The sequence below is a fragment of the Dreissena polymorpha genome, chromosome 14 (assembly GCF_020536995.1).
Source record: "Dreissena polymorpha isolate Duluth1 chromosome 14, UMN_Dpol_1.0, whole genome shotgun sequence".
In the NCBI taxonomy this organism is placed as follows: Eukaryota; Metazoa; Mollusca; class Bivalvia; order Myida; family Dreissenidae; genus Dreissena; species Dreissena polymorpha.
The window spans coordinates 53510609-53526378 of record NC_068368.1 but is presented as its reverse complement, the minus strand read 5'-3'; the positions used below and the strand labels follow the sequence as shown (position 1 = coordinate 53526378).

The following is a 15770-nucleotide window of genomic DNA, read 5'->3' as shown; positions in this document are numbered from 1 at the left end:
TGCATTACTAATAGTTCAAATAAAAAAGAACCGTCTAGGGGCGACGAACATATATATTTTCTACAAAGACCGTAATTAGGTACAGGCGTATATTAAATTAAACAATCAGGTCGTTTTTTTGCACCAATCGATGTCCTCCATGGTTAATATATTAACGAAGAGGTTTGTCACAAACGTGACTAAACCATCGCAACTCTTTGTCAGATTAAGTATACATCAATATTAATTTACCAAATTCTTTTTCTTAAAATGATAATTAAAATTGTTTTGTCCGTTGAAAAAGCATGCCAAGAATCGATATAATTAGCATAATTAGCATATGATTTAATACCCATGTTAACAGAGATAGACAATCCTGCACGACAATGTATGTGGCATAAATGAGACCTAAAAAGTAGCTGTCATCTATGGAATACGCAAATCGGTCATCGTTGTTCATAAACGATTCAATCCTGAAAGGCGCTTTGTAAATGAAGACAACAACATTCACGCGTTAGCGGTGATGTAACAAACTTACTTTACTACGCATGATAGATATACTGATGTTTTCCTGAGTCTATGTACTAAAAAATAAAAAAAAACTTGTTTTGTTTACTATTTTCTTTTAAATAATTAAACATTCTCAAATCGTAGATTGTATGATACAGTAAAGACGTATATGTTACATGGATGTTACATTTGACCTACATTGTATTGCAGTTGGAATGTTCCCGACTGCTTTTATAAAAATTGCTTGTTTTTGGCATTGCATATTCAACCTTGTATTTGGTTATTCTTGCTTAATCATTCCGAAAACTGTGTTCTGTTTTTTCCTAATTACAGCTGATTTATGTCGAAGATCGTCGTTCTTTAATTTTTAAAGTTGTAAGTAGTAGTATTTACGTAAATGTTCTCTCGCGTTAAAATAACATGCAAATGCACTTAATGTTATGCAAGCCCAAGTCATAAGTTATTTTCTTTTTCAGAATTTATTACATTGTTCACGCAAGCTTGAAATAAGTCGTGCCATAAGACTATATGGAATCTTGTATCTCCAGGACTTGTTCTGCAAAGAGTTATCACAGTTTTCTATGGTGCTATTGACCTGGACATGCATTGTCAGGGAACTTTCGAAAAGTTTAAATTACGAATGAAATGTGTAGGTTACAAATAAAATGTCTTATTAGAATAGTTGTAAAAAAGCACACACGAGATAATTTCATAACTTGATGGTCAGTGCTTAGATGTGCTTTTGTTGTTTAAAGTATACTATATATGTTGCATACTTTAATAACTATGGCCTTGACTTACGTTTTCTTACATAAACCATACAAAAACCAACGAGGTGGACAAACACGATCGGCGTTAGACTATTAACAATACATACTAAAATGAAAATTGATACTTGCTCATATGTTAGTCATATACAAAACAAACTTGCCATATATTCGCTTGTATATAGTGCTTTAAACAGTTTGGTAAAAAGATCATGTGAATTTTGTTTGTGATTTGAATGTTGGAACAGACGGATGATGTTTTCATCCGTCTCGATATCCCACTCCCCCCTCACTGCCCGCCCCTACCACCTGGGCTAGTTAGCAAATAAAAGTTGAAGAATTGGAGTGGAGTTGGAAACCATTTTTTATGACAACTACTAATTCAACATTCGATGACAAGAAAATTCTTGTGTGAAAGACTGCATATGTATGTCCTACCATTTCAATACCCTTAATGTTACTGATCAATTGCGATTGTTTAAAGTGTTATTTTATCCACAATCTTGCTATCTTTAATATTGGCAAACAATGCATATATTTAAAGTGTTTTCACAGCTGATAGAATAAGAAAACTACTGCGATGTCCGAGTCTATTTCATACTGCGATTCCTTAACATTTGAAGAAAAGGGGATAACATGCAAAAAGTGCTATCCTGGCTAAAATGCATGTATTAACTCTTTCAGTGCGGGAACCGAATTTTAAAGGCCTTTGCAAACAGTTTGGATCCAGATGAGACGCCACAGAACCAAACTGTTTGCTATTCTGATAGTATTCTTTGAAAAAAATCGAAGAAAATGCGAATTTTATAAATTCAGCAGACGACATTTTAGCAGACGACAAATTTCCCAGCATGCAAAGGGTTAATGATATGATGGTTTTTAAATGCTATGGAAGAATGGGTCATTATACATTATAGTATGAACTAATTTACCAAGCTGAAAAACAATCATAATAAAAAAGCTTACATCGTGGTTGGGTGGGAATAATTATAACTAAATTTGAATATAAATATAAATATTTTATTGACATTTCGTAACAAATAACAATTGCACAATTCCCTTCCGGTTGCATAGTCGTAATGTGGAATGATGTAAAGACAAGTGTGAAATATATAACCATAATTATGTTTAGCAATTTGTAAAATAAATGGTTTCATTTGTTAATAACAATGCAGATTATGAGATGTCCTGATAAAGTATTCTAATGCAAAATTCAATAAAAGAATTGCTGTTTAACAATTAGCAACAAGTATACGTTATCATATGTTTATATGTATGTTTTCATTCCAACATAGGGCAACAGTAATGCGCATTGATTAAGCCCAGACCACAAGCACTTGAAACAAATCTGTGCAGAAAAAGATTCTTATGTACATCTCACCCAGTTTATTGTTCTAAAGATATTAAATGAAATACGGGCAATAAATGTGACCTCAAGAGTGCTCACAAGGAAAATGTTGACAAGGCATCACAAACAATGTACAAAAGAAGATCACAAAAGCTCATCCTGAGAAATGAAACATTGTTTTCTTTCATAATTACTCTTGCTTTGTTAGCGTGAATTGATTCATTTTCAGTGAAAAGGTTTTTTAAGGCCACATTGGAGTAATTACACAGCCATTATAATGGGACCTGCTGTTGGTTACAAAGGCAACGAGGCAGGGCAGACACCAGGCTGTCCCCGTGAACATTCCAGAACTTGTACTCGGAGGCAACATACTCACGAACTGCAAAGAAAACTTGAGTTCTGTTATAAATGTGACGCAACACTTTTCCCCTTAGATACGTATTTCACGCATTGTTGTTCTTTAGAAAGTTAAATTTTATTAAAGACCTTTCTTACTAGATTCAAGTTTAAAGGATTCATTTCTAACCCTTAGATACTGATGAGCAGCAAACATCATTAAACCTGATCAGACTGCGAGTTTAGACTGCGAGAAACTCGCAGAGTGTTCTGGGTTTATGCTTTTTGCACATATCCACTTGTTTTGTTAAAATTGTCTCTTTCACATTAAACTTTATGGTGATAAAAGTATAAATTCCATTACATGAGGAATGTGAAAGCAGACTGCTTTACAAAAAAGATGCTTTTGTCATTAAATGGTGTGACGAAAAATTTGTAGATCAGCCGGAATGAAAAGTCTTTGAACATCTACTCATCAAGGTGATGACAAATTTCAAGTTCTAATTCAATCCCTTATACATGTAGAGAAGTTTGTTACAAAATAATATGCATCTACCATACAAATAAAGAAGTTATAGGGCAAATAACTATGGAAAGTAATTATCACTGGGCATGAAAGTGTGCACATTTTGTGTAAACAGACTAACAGACGAAAAACAAAACAACCAATTGTGTGACTTCATTTAACCATCTATTGAACTTTGTTTGTGGGCATGAAGTATAATAAATACTTTGATAAAATGTAATTAGTGCTCGCATATTAGAGTAATAAAAGAACCAAACTTCTCATCATAAGTGAAAAAAGTCCACCTTAAAATATAGTGTAGAAGGATTAACAATGACAATTATCAGAACATGAAACTAGATTACATTTGTATATAAAACAAGAGTGCCAAACTGTCACAAGATACGCCCGTTTGAAGGTTTTGGACAACTTGATAACTTTACCATGACCCATACTTGAACTTGACCTACATATCTTCTGACCAAATTTGGTGAAGATCAGATGAAAACTATTTGAATTAGAGAGCGGAAACTGCTGTGGACGCCGCCCGCCCGCCCGCTGCCAAAGTGAAACTATAATATGTCCCGTTTTGTTTTTTTACGGGCGTAAAAAAGTGCAAAATTACACTTAAGACAATAAAATATTTTTCATTAATGAAACATAAATGTCAAATGTCAAAGAATTGGTTGGTAAATACGGGCACATGATGGCTTTGGCACATACCACAAGCGAGCTTGTACTTGAGACTAGGAACATACCACAAGAGAGCTTGTACTTGAGACTTGGAACATACCACAAGTGAGCTTGTACTTGAGACTAGGAACATACCACAAGTGAGCTTGTACTTGAGACTAGGAACATACCACAAGTAAGCTTGTACTTGAGACTAGGCACATACCACAAGTGAGCTTGTACTTGAGACTGGGAACATACCACAAGTGAGCTTGTACTTGAGACTTGGAACATACCACAAGTGAGCTTGTACTTGAGACTAGGAACATACCACAAGTGAGCTTGTACTTGAGACTGGGAACATACCACAAGTGAGCTTGTACTTGAGACTAGGAACATACCACAAGTGAGCTTGTACTTGACACTTGGAACATACCACAAGTGAGCTTGTACTTAAGACTAGGATCATACCACAAGTGAGCTTGTACTTGAGACTAGGAACATACCACAAGTGAGCTTGTACTTGAGACTTGGCACATACCACAAGCGAGCTTGTACGTGACACTTGGAACATAACACAAGTGAGCTTGTACTTGAGACACTAAACATACCACAAGTGAGCTTGTACTTGAGACTGGGAACATACCTAAAGTGAGCTTGTACTTGAGACTGGGAACATACCACAAGTGAGCTTGTACTTGAGACTGGGAACATACCACAAGTGAGCTTGTACTTGACACTTGGAACATACCACAAGTGAGCTTGTACTTGAGACTAGGATCATACCACAAGTGAGCTTGTACTTGAGACTTGGCACATACCACAAGCGAGCTTGTACTTGACACTTGGAACATACCACAAGTGAGCTTGTACTTGAGACTTGGCACATACCACAAGTGAGCTTGTACTTAAGACTAGGATCATACCACAAGTGAGCTTGTACTTGAGACTAGGAACATACCACAAGTGAGCTTGTACTTGAGACTAGGAACATACCACAAGTGAGCTTGTACATGGGACTTGGCACATACCACAAGCGAGCTTGTACTTGACACTTGGCACATACCACAAGTGAGGTTGTACTTGAGACTTGGCACATACCACAAGCGAGTTTGTACTTGACATTTGGAACATACCACAAGTGAGCTTGTACTTGACACTTGGAACATACCACAAGTGAGCATGTACTTGAGACTAGGAACATACCACAAGCGAGCTTGTACTTGAGACTTGGCACATACCACAAGCGAATTTGTACTTGACACTTGGAACATATCACAAGTGAGCTTGTACTTGAGACTTGGAACACACCACAAGTGAGCTTGTACTTGAGACTGGGAACATACCACAAGTGAGCTTGTACTTGAGACTGGGAACATACCACAAGTGAGCTTGTACTTGAGACTTGGAACATACCACAAGTGAGCTTGTAATTGAGACTTTGAGCATACCACAAGTGAGCTTGTACTTGAGACTGGGGACATACCACAAGTGAGCTTGTACTTGAGACTGGGAACATACCACAAGTGAGCTTGTACTTGAGACTAGGAACATACCACAAGTGAGCTTGTACTTGAGACTTTGCATATACCACAAGTGAGCTTGTACTTGAGACTTGGCACATACCACAAGTGAGCTTGTACTTGAGACATGGAACATACCAAAAGTGAGCTTGTACTTGAGACTGGGAACATACCATAAGTGAGCTTGTACTTGAGACTGGGAACATACTACAAGTGAGCTTGTACTTGAGACTAGGAACATACCACAAGTGAGCTTGTACTTGAGACTAGGAACATACCACAAGTGAGCTTGTACTTGAGACTTGGCACATACCACAAGCGAGCTTGTACTTGAGACTAGGAACATACCACAAGTGAGCTTGTACTTGAGACTTGGTACATACCACAAGTGAGCTTGTAAATGAGACTTGGAGCATACAAGTGAGCTTGTACTTAAGACTTGGCACATACCACAAGCGAGCTTATACTTGAGACTTGGAGCATACCACAAGTGAGCTTGTACTTGAGACTGGGAACATACCTAAAGTGAGCTTGTACTTGAGACTGGGAACATACCACAAGTGAGCTTGTACTTGAGACTGGGAACATACCACAAGTGAGCTTGTACTTGACACTTGGAACATACCACAAGTGAGCTTGTACTTGAGACTAGGAACATACCACAAGTGAGCTTGTACTTGAGACTTGGCACATACCACAAGCGAGCTTATACTTGACACTTGGAACATACCACAAGTGAGCTTGTACTTGAGAATTGGCACATACCACAAGTGAGCTTGTACTTAAGACTAGGAAACAAACCACAAGTGAGCTTGTACTTGAGACTAGGAACATACCACAAGTGAGCTTGTACTTGAGACAAGGAACATACCACAAGTGAGATTGTACTTGGGACTTGGCACATACCACAAGCGAGCTTGTACTTGACACTTGGCACATACCACAAGTGAGCTTGTACTTGAGACTAGGATCATACCACAAGTGAGCTTGTACTTGAGACTAGGAACATACCACAAGTGAGCTTGTACTTGAGACTTGGCACATACCACAAGCGAGCTTGTACTTAACACTTGGAACATACCACAAGTGAGCTTGTACTTGAGACTTGGCACATACCACAAGCGAGCTTGTACTTGACATTTGGAACATACCACAAGTGAGCTTGTACTTGACACTTGGAACATACCACAAGTGAGCATGTACTTGAGACTAGGAACATACCACAAGCGAGCTTGTACTTGAGACTTGGCACATATCACAAGCGAATGTGTACTTGACACTTGGAACATATCACAAGTGAGCTTGTACTTGAGACTTGGAACATACCACAAGTGAGCTTGTACTTGAGACTGGGAACATACCACAAGTGAGCTTGTACTTGAGACTAGGAACATACCACAAGTGAGCTTGTACTTGAGACTAGGAACATACCACAAGTGAGCTTGTACTTGAGACTAGGAACATACCACAAGTGAGCTTGTACTTGAGACTTGGCACATACCACAAGTGAGCTTGTACTTGAGACTTGGAACATACCAAAAGTGAGCTTGTACTTGAGACTGGGAACATACCATAAGTGAGCTTGTACTTGAGACTGGGAACATACCACAAGTGAGCTTGTACTTGAGACTAGGAACATACCACAAGTGAGCTTGTACTTGAGACTAGGAACATACCACAAGTGAGCTTGTACTTGAGACTGGGAACATACCACAAGTGAGCTTGTACTTGAGACTTGAAACATACCACAAGTGAGCTTGTACTTGAGACTGGGAACATACCACAAGTGAGCTTGTACTTGAGACTGGGAACATACCACAAGTGAGCTTGTACTTGAGACTTGAAACATACCACAAGTGAGCTTGTACTTGAGACTGGGAACATACCACAAGTGAGCTTGTACTTGAGACTGGGAACATACCACAAGTGAGCTTGTACTTGAGACTTGAAACATACCACAAGTGAGCTTGTACTTGAGACTGGGAACATACCACAAGTGAGCTTGTACTTGAGACTGGGAACATACCACAAGTGAGCTTGTACTTGAGACTGGGAACATACCACAAGTGAGCTTGTACTTGAGACTTGGAGCATACCACAAGTGAGCTTGTACTTGAGACTAGGAACATACCACAAGTGGGCTTGTACTGAGACAGGGAACATACCACAAGTGAGCTTGTACTTGAGACTTGGAGCATACAAGTGAGCTTGTACTTAAGACTGGATACATACCACAAGTGAGCTTGTACTTAAGACTTGGCACATACCACAAGTGACCTTGTACTTGACACTTGGAACATACCGCAAGTGAGCTTGTACTTGAGACTTGGAACATACCACAAGTGAGCTTGTACTTGAGACTTGGAACATACCACAAGTGAGCTTGTACTTGAGACTTGGAACATACCACAAGTGACCTTGTACTTGAGACTAGGAACATACCACAAGTGACCTTGTACTTGACACTTGGAACATACCGCAAGTGAGATTGTACTTGAGACTGGGAACATACCACAAGTGAGCTTGTACTTGAGACTAGGAACATACCACAAGTGAGCTTGTACTTGAGACTGGGAACATACCACAAGTGAGCTTGTACTTGAGACTTGGCACATACCGCAAGTGAGCTTGTACTTGAGACTTGGCACATACCACAAGTGAGCTTGTACTTGAGACTAGGAATATACCACAAGTGAGCTTGTACTTGAGACTGGGAACATACCGCAAGTGAGCTTGTACTTGAGACTTGGCACATACCGCAAGTGAGCTTGTACTTGAGACTTTGCACATACCATATGTGAGCTTGTACTTAAGACTTGGAGCATACAAGTGAGCTTGTACTTGAGACTTGGAACATACCACAAGTGAGCTTGTACTTGAGACTAGGATCATACCACAAGTGAGCTTGTACTTGAGACTTGGCACATACCACAAGCGAGCTTGTACTTGACACTTGGAACATACCACAAGTGAGCTTGTACTTAAGACTTGGTACATACCACAAGTGACCTTGTACTTGACACTTGGAACATACGACAAGTGAGCTTGTACTTGACACTTGGAACATACCACAAGTTAGCATGTACTTGAGACTTGGCACATACCACAAGTGAGCTTGTACTTAAGACTTGGATCATACAAGTGAGCTTGTACTTGAGACTTGGAACATACCACAAGTGAGCTTGTACTTGAGACTGGGAACATACCACAAGTGAGCTTGTACTTGAGACTTGGAACATACCACAAGTGACCTTGTACTTGAGACTTGGCACATACTGCAAGTGAGCTTGTACTTGAGACTGGGAACATACCACAAGTGAGCTTGTACTTGAGACTGGGAACATACCGCAAGTGAGCTTGTACTTGAGACTTGGAACATACCACAAGTGAGCTTGTACTTGAGACTGGGAACATACCACAAGTGAGCCTGTACTTGAGACTGGGAACATACCACAAGTGAGCTTGTACTTGAGACTTGGCACATACCACAAGTGAGCTTGTACTTGAGACTGGGAACATTCCACAAGTGAGCTTGTACTTAAGACTGGGAACATACCACAAGTGAGCTTGTACTTGAGACTACAAACATACCACAAGTGAGCTTGTACTTGAGACTTGGCACATACCACAAGTGAGCTTGTACTTGAGACTTGGCACATACCACAAGTGAGCTTGTACTTGAGACTAGGAACATACCACAAGTGAGCTTGTACTTAAGACTTGGCATATACCACAAGTGAGCTTGTACTTGAGACTGGGAACATACCACAAGTGAGCTTGTACTTGAGACTGGGAACATACCACAAGTGAGCTTGTACTTGAGACTTGGCACATACCACAAGTGAGCTTGTACTTGAGACTTGGAGCATACCACAAGTGAGCTTGTACTTGAGACTGGGAACATACCACAAGTGAGCTTGTACTTGAGACTTGGAGCATACCACAAGTGAGCTTGTACTTGAGACTAGGAACATACCACAAGTGGGCTTGTACTTGAGACTTGGAACATACCACAAGTGACCTTGTACTTGAGACTAGGAACATACCACAAGTGACCTTGTACTTGACACTTGGAACATACCGCAAGTGAGATTGTACTTGAGACTGGGAACATACCACAAGTGAGCTTGTACTTGAGACTAGGAACATACCACAAGTGAGCTTGTACTTGAGACTGGGAACATACCACAAGTGAGCTTGTACTTGAGACTTGGCACATACCGCAAGCGAGCTTGTACTTGAGACTGGGAACATACCGCAAGTGAGCTTGTACTTGAGACTTGGCACATACCACAAGTGAGCTTGTACTTGAGACTAGGAATATACCACAAGTGAGCTTGTACTTGAGACTGGGAACATACCGCAAGTGAGCTTGTACTTGAGACTTGGCACATACCGCAAGTGAGCTTGTACTTGAGACTTTGCACATACCATATGTGAGCTTGTACTTAAGACTTATAGCATACAAGTGAGCTTGTACTTGAGACTTGGAACATACCACAAGTGAGCTTGTACTTGAGACTAGGATCATACCACAAGTGAGCTTGTACTTGAGACTTGGCACATACCACAAGCGAGCTTGTACTTGAAACTTGGAACATACCACAAGTGAGCTTGTACTTAAGACTTGGTACATACCACAAGTGACCTTGTACTTGACACTTGGAACATACGACAAGTGAGCTTGTACTTGACACTTGGAACATACCACAAGTTAGCATGTACTTGAGACTTGGCACATACCACAAGTGACCTTGTACTTGACACTAAGAACATACGACAAGTGAGCTTGTACTTAAGACTTGGATCATACAAGTGAGCTTGTACTTGAGACTTGGAACATACCACAAGTGAGCTTGTACTTGAGACTGGGAACATACCACAAGTGAGCTTGTACTTGAGACTTGGAACATACCACAAGTGACCTTGTACTTGAGACTTGGCACATACTGCAAGTGAGCTTGTACTTGAGACTAGGAACATACCACAAGTGAGCTTGTACTTGAGACTAGGAACATACCACAAGTGAGCTTGTACTTGAGACTGGGAACATACCACAAGTGAGCTTGTACTTGAGACTGGGAACATACCGCAAGTGAGCTTGTACTTGAGACTTGGAACATACCACAAGTGAGCTTGTACTTGAGACTGGGAACATACCACAAGTGAGCCTGTACTTGAGACTGGGAACATACCACAAGTGAGCTTGTACTTGAGACTTGGCACATACCACAAGTGAGCTTGTACTTGAGACTGGGAACATTCCACAAGTGAGCTTGTACTTAAGACTGGGAACATACCACAAGTGAGCTTGTACTTGAGACTACAAACATACCACAAGTGAGCTTGTACTTGAGACTTGGCACATACCACAAGTGAGCTTGTACTTGAGACTTGGCACATACCACAAGTGAGCTTGTACTTGAGACTAGGAACATACCACAAGTGAGCTTGTACTTAAGACTTGGCATATACCACAAGTGAGCTTGTACTTGAGACTGGGAACATACCACAAGTGAGCTTGTACTTGAGACTGGGAACATACCACAAGTGAGCTTGTACTTGAGACTTGGCACATACCACAAGTGAGCTTGTACTTGAGACTTGGAGCATACCACAAGTGAGCTTGTACTTGAGACTGGGAACATACCACAAGTGAGCTTGTACTTGAGACTTGGAGCATACCACAAGTGAGCTTGTACTTGAGACTAGGAACATACCACAAGTGGGCTTGTACTTGAGACAGGGAACAAACCACAAGTGAGCTTGTACTTGAGACTGGGAACATGCCACAAGTGAGCTTGTACTTAAGACTGGGAACATACCACAAGTGAGCTTGTACTTAAGACTTGGCACATACCACAAGTGACCTTGTACTTGACACTTGGAACATACCACAAGTGAGCTTGTACTTGAGACTTGGAACATACCACAAGTGAGCTTGTACTTGAGACTGGGAACATACAAGTGAGCTTGTACTTAAGACTGGGAACATGCCACAAGTGAGCTTGTACTTGAGACTTGGCACATACTGCAAGTGAGCTTGTACTTGAGACTGGGAACATACCACAAGTGAGCTTGTACTTGAGACTGGGAACATACCACAAGTGAGCTTGTACTTGAGACTGGGAACATGCCACAAGTGAGCTTGTACTTGAGACTAGGAACATACCACAAGTGAGCTTGTACTTGAGACTAGGAACATACCACAAGTGGGCTTGTACTTGAGACTGGGAACATACCACAAGTGAGCTTGTACTTGAGACTTGGAGCATACAAGTGAGCTTGTACTTAAGACTGGGAACATACTACAAGTGAGCTTGTACTTGAGACTGGGAACATACCACAAGTGAGCTTGTACTTGAGACTGGGAACATACCACAAGCGAGCTTGTACTTGAGACTTGGCACATACCACAAGTGAGCTTGTACTTGAGACTAGGAACATACCACAAGTGGGCTTGTACTTGAGACTGGGAACATACCACAAGTGAGCTTGTACTTGAGACTTGGAGCATACAAGTGAGCTTGTACTTAAGACTGGGAACATACTACAAGTGAGCTTGTACTTGAGACTGGGAACATACCACAAGTGAGCTTGTACTTGAGACTGGGAACATACCACAAGCGAGCTTGTACTTGAGACTTGGCACATACCACAAGTGAGCTTGTACTTGAGACTAGGAAAATACCACAAGTGAGCTTGTACTTGAGACTAGGAACATACCACAAGTGAGCTTGTACTTGAGACTTGGAGCATACAAGTGAGCTTGTACTTGAGACTTGGAACATACAAGTGAGCTTGTACTTGAGACTGGGAACATACCACAAGTGAGCTTGTACTTGAGACTTGGAACATACAAGTGAGCTTGTACTTGAGACCTGGAACATACCACAAGTGAGCTTGAACTTGAGACTAGTAACATACCACAAGTGAGCTTGTACTTGAGACTAGGAACATACCACAAGTGAGCTTGTACTTGAGACTTGGAGCATACAAGTGAGCTTGTACTTGAGACTTGGAACATACAAGTGAGCTTGTACTTGAGACTGGGAACTTACCACAAGTGAGCTTGTACTTGAGACTTGGAACATACAAGTGAGCTTGTACTTGAGACTTGGAACATACCTCAAGTGAGCTTGAACTTGAGACTGGGAACATACCACAAGTGAGCTTGTACTTGAGACTGGGAACATACCACAAGTGAGCTTGTACTTGAGACTGGGAACATACCACAAGTGAGCTTGTACTTGAGACTTGGAACATACCACAAGTGAGCTTGTAATTGAGACTTTGAGCATACCACAAGTGAGCTTGTACTTGAGACTGGGGACATACCACAAGTGAGCTTGTACTTGAGACTGGGAACATACCACAAGTGAGCTTGTACTTGAGACTTGGAACATACCACAAGTGAGCTTGTACTTGAGACTTGGAACATACCACAAGTGAGCTTGTACTTGAGACTTGGAGCATACAAGTGAGCTTGTACTTAAGACTGGGAACATACTACAAGTGAGCTTGTACTTGAGACTGGGAACATACCACAAGTGAGCTTGTACTTGAGACTGGGAACATACCACAAGCGAGCTTGTACTTGAGACTTGGCACATACCACAAGTGAGCTTGTACTTGAGACTAGGAACATACCACAAGTGGGCTTGTACTTGAGACTGGGAACATACCACAAGTGAGCTTGTACTTGAGACTTGGAGCATACAAGTGAGCTTGTACTTAAGACTGGGAACATACTACAAGTGAGCTTGTACTTGAGACTGGGAACATACCACAAGTGAGATTGTACTTGAGACTGGGAACATACCACAAGCGAGCTTGTACTTGAGACTTGGCACATACCACAAGTGAGCTTGTACTTGAGACTAGGAAAATACCACAAGTGAGCTTGTACTTGAGACTAGGAACATACCACAAGTGAGCTTGTACTTGAGACTTGGAGCATACAAGTGAGCTTGTACTTGAGACTTGGAACATACAAGTGAGCTTGTACTTGAGACTGGGAACATACCACAAGTGAGCTTGTACTTGAGACTTGGAACATACAAGTGAGCTTGTACTTGAGACCTGGAACATACCACAAGTGAGCTTGAACTTGAGACTAGGAACATACCACAAGTGAGCTTGTACTTGAGACTAGGAACATACCACAAGTGAGCTTGTACTTGAGACTTGGAGCATACAAGTGAGCTTGTACTTGAGACTTGGAACATACAAGTGAGCTTGTACTTGAGACTGGGAACTTACCACAAGTGAGCTTGTACTTGAGACTTGGAACATACAAGTGAGCTTGTACTTGAGACTTGGAACATACCACAAGTGAGCTTGAACTTGAGACTGGGAACATACCACAAGTGAGCTTGTACTTGAGACTGGGAACATACCACAAGTGAGCTTGTACTTGAGACTGGGAACATACCACAAGTGAGCTTGTACTTGAGACTTGGAACATACCACAAGTGAGCTTGTAATTGAGACTTTGAGCATACCACAAGTGAGCTTGTACTTGAGACTGGGGACATACCACAAGTGAGCTTGTACTTGAGACTGGGAACATACCACAAGTGAGCTTGTACTTGAGACTTGGAACATACCACAAGTGAGCTTGTACTTGAGACTTGGAACATACCACAAGTGAGCTTGTACTTTAGACTGTGAACATACAAGTGAGCTTGTACTTAAGACTGGGAACATGCCACAAGTGAGCTTGTACTTGAGACTTGGCACATACTGCAAGTGAGCTTGTACTTGAGACTGGGAACATACCACAAGTGAGCTTGTACTTGAGACTGGGAACATACCACAAGTGAGCTTGTACTTGAGACTAGGAACATACCACAAGTGAGCTTGTACTTGAGACTAGGAACATACCACAAGTGGGCTTGTACTTGAGACTGGGAACATACCACAAGTGAGCTTGTACTTGAGACTTGGAGCATACAAGTGAGCTTGTACTTAAGACTGGGAACATACTACAAGTGAGCTTGTACTTGAGACTGGGAACATACCACAAGTGAGCTTGTACTTGAGACTGGGAACATACCACAAGCGAGCTTGTACTTGAGACTTGGCACATACCACAAGAGAGCTTGTACTTGAGACTAGGAACATACCACAAGTGAGCTTGTACTTGAGACTAGGAACATACCACAAGTGAGCTTGTACTTGAGACTTGGAGCATACAAGTGAGCTTGTACTTGAGACTTGGAACATACAAGTGAGCTTGTACTTGAGACTGGGAACATACCACAAGTGAGCTTGTACTTGAGACTTGGAACATACAAGTGAGCTTGTACTTGAGACTTGGAACATACCACAAGTGAGCTTGAAATTGAGACTGGGAACATACCACAAGTGAGCTTGTACTTGAGACTGGGAACATACCACAAGTGAGCTTGTACTTGAGACTGGGAACATACCACAAGTGAGCTTGTACTTGAGACTTGGCACATACCACAAGTGAACTTGTACTTGAGACTTGGCACATACCACAAGTGAGCTTGTACTTGAGACTTGGAGCATACAAGTGAGCTTGTACTTAAGACTGGGAACATACTACAAGTGAGCTTGTACTTGAGACTGGGAACATACCACAAGTGAGCTTGTACTTGAGACTGGGAACATACCACAAGCGAGCTTGTTCTTGAGACTTGGCACATACCACAAGAGAGCTTGTACTTGAGACTAGGAACATACCACAAGTGAGCTTGTACTTGAGACTAGGAACATACCACAAGTGAGCTTGTACTTGAGACTTGGAGCATACAAGTGAGCTTGTACCTGAGACTTGGAACATACAAGTGAGCTTGTACTTGAGACTGGGAACATACCACAAGTGAGCTTGTACTTGAGACTTGGAACATACAAGTGAGCTTGTACTTGAGACTTGGAACATACCACAAGTGAGCTTGAAATTGAGACTGGGAACATACCACAAGTGAGCTTGTACTTGAGACTGGGAACATACCACAAGTGAGCTTGTACTTGAGACTGGGAACATACCACAAGTGAGCTTGTACTTGAGACTTGGCACATACCACAAGTGAACTTGTACTTGAGACTTGGCACATACCACAAGTGAGCTTGTACTTGAGACTAGGAACATACCACAAGTA

The 15770-nt window shown here is 41.2% G+C and overlaps 1 protein-coding gene across 5 annotated transcripts in view; it reads right to left on the bottom strand.

The window, feature by feature from the left end:
- The window catches only part of LOC127857991 (AP-5 complex subunit mu-1-like), a 43472-nt gene that overhangs the window by 7228 nt on the left and 20474 nt on the right, over positions 1 to 15770 (bottom strand). For 3 of the 5 annotated variants that reach the window (XM_052394816.1, XM_052394812.1, XM_052394814.1), the window contains exon 13: positions 2263 to 2983. The exons of the other annotated variants lie outside the window; for them this stretch is intronic. In XM_052394816.1, the coding sequence (XP_052250776.1) occupies positions 2846 to 2983 (138 nt within the window). In that variant the 3' untranslated portion in view covers positions 2263 to 2845. Of the gene's footprint in view, positions 1 to 2262; positions 2984 to 15770 lie in introns of those variants that run through there. 5 annotated transcript variants of the gene reach the window in all.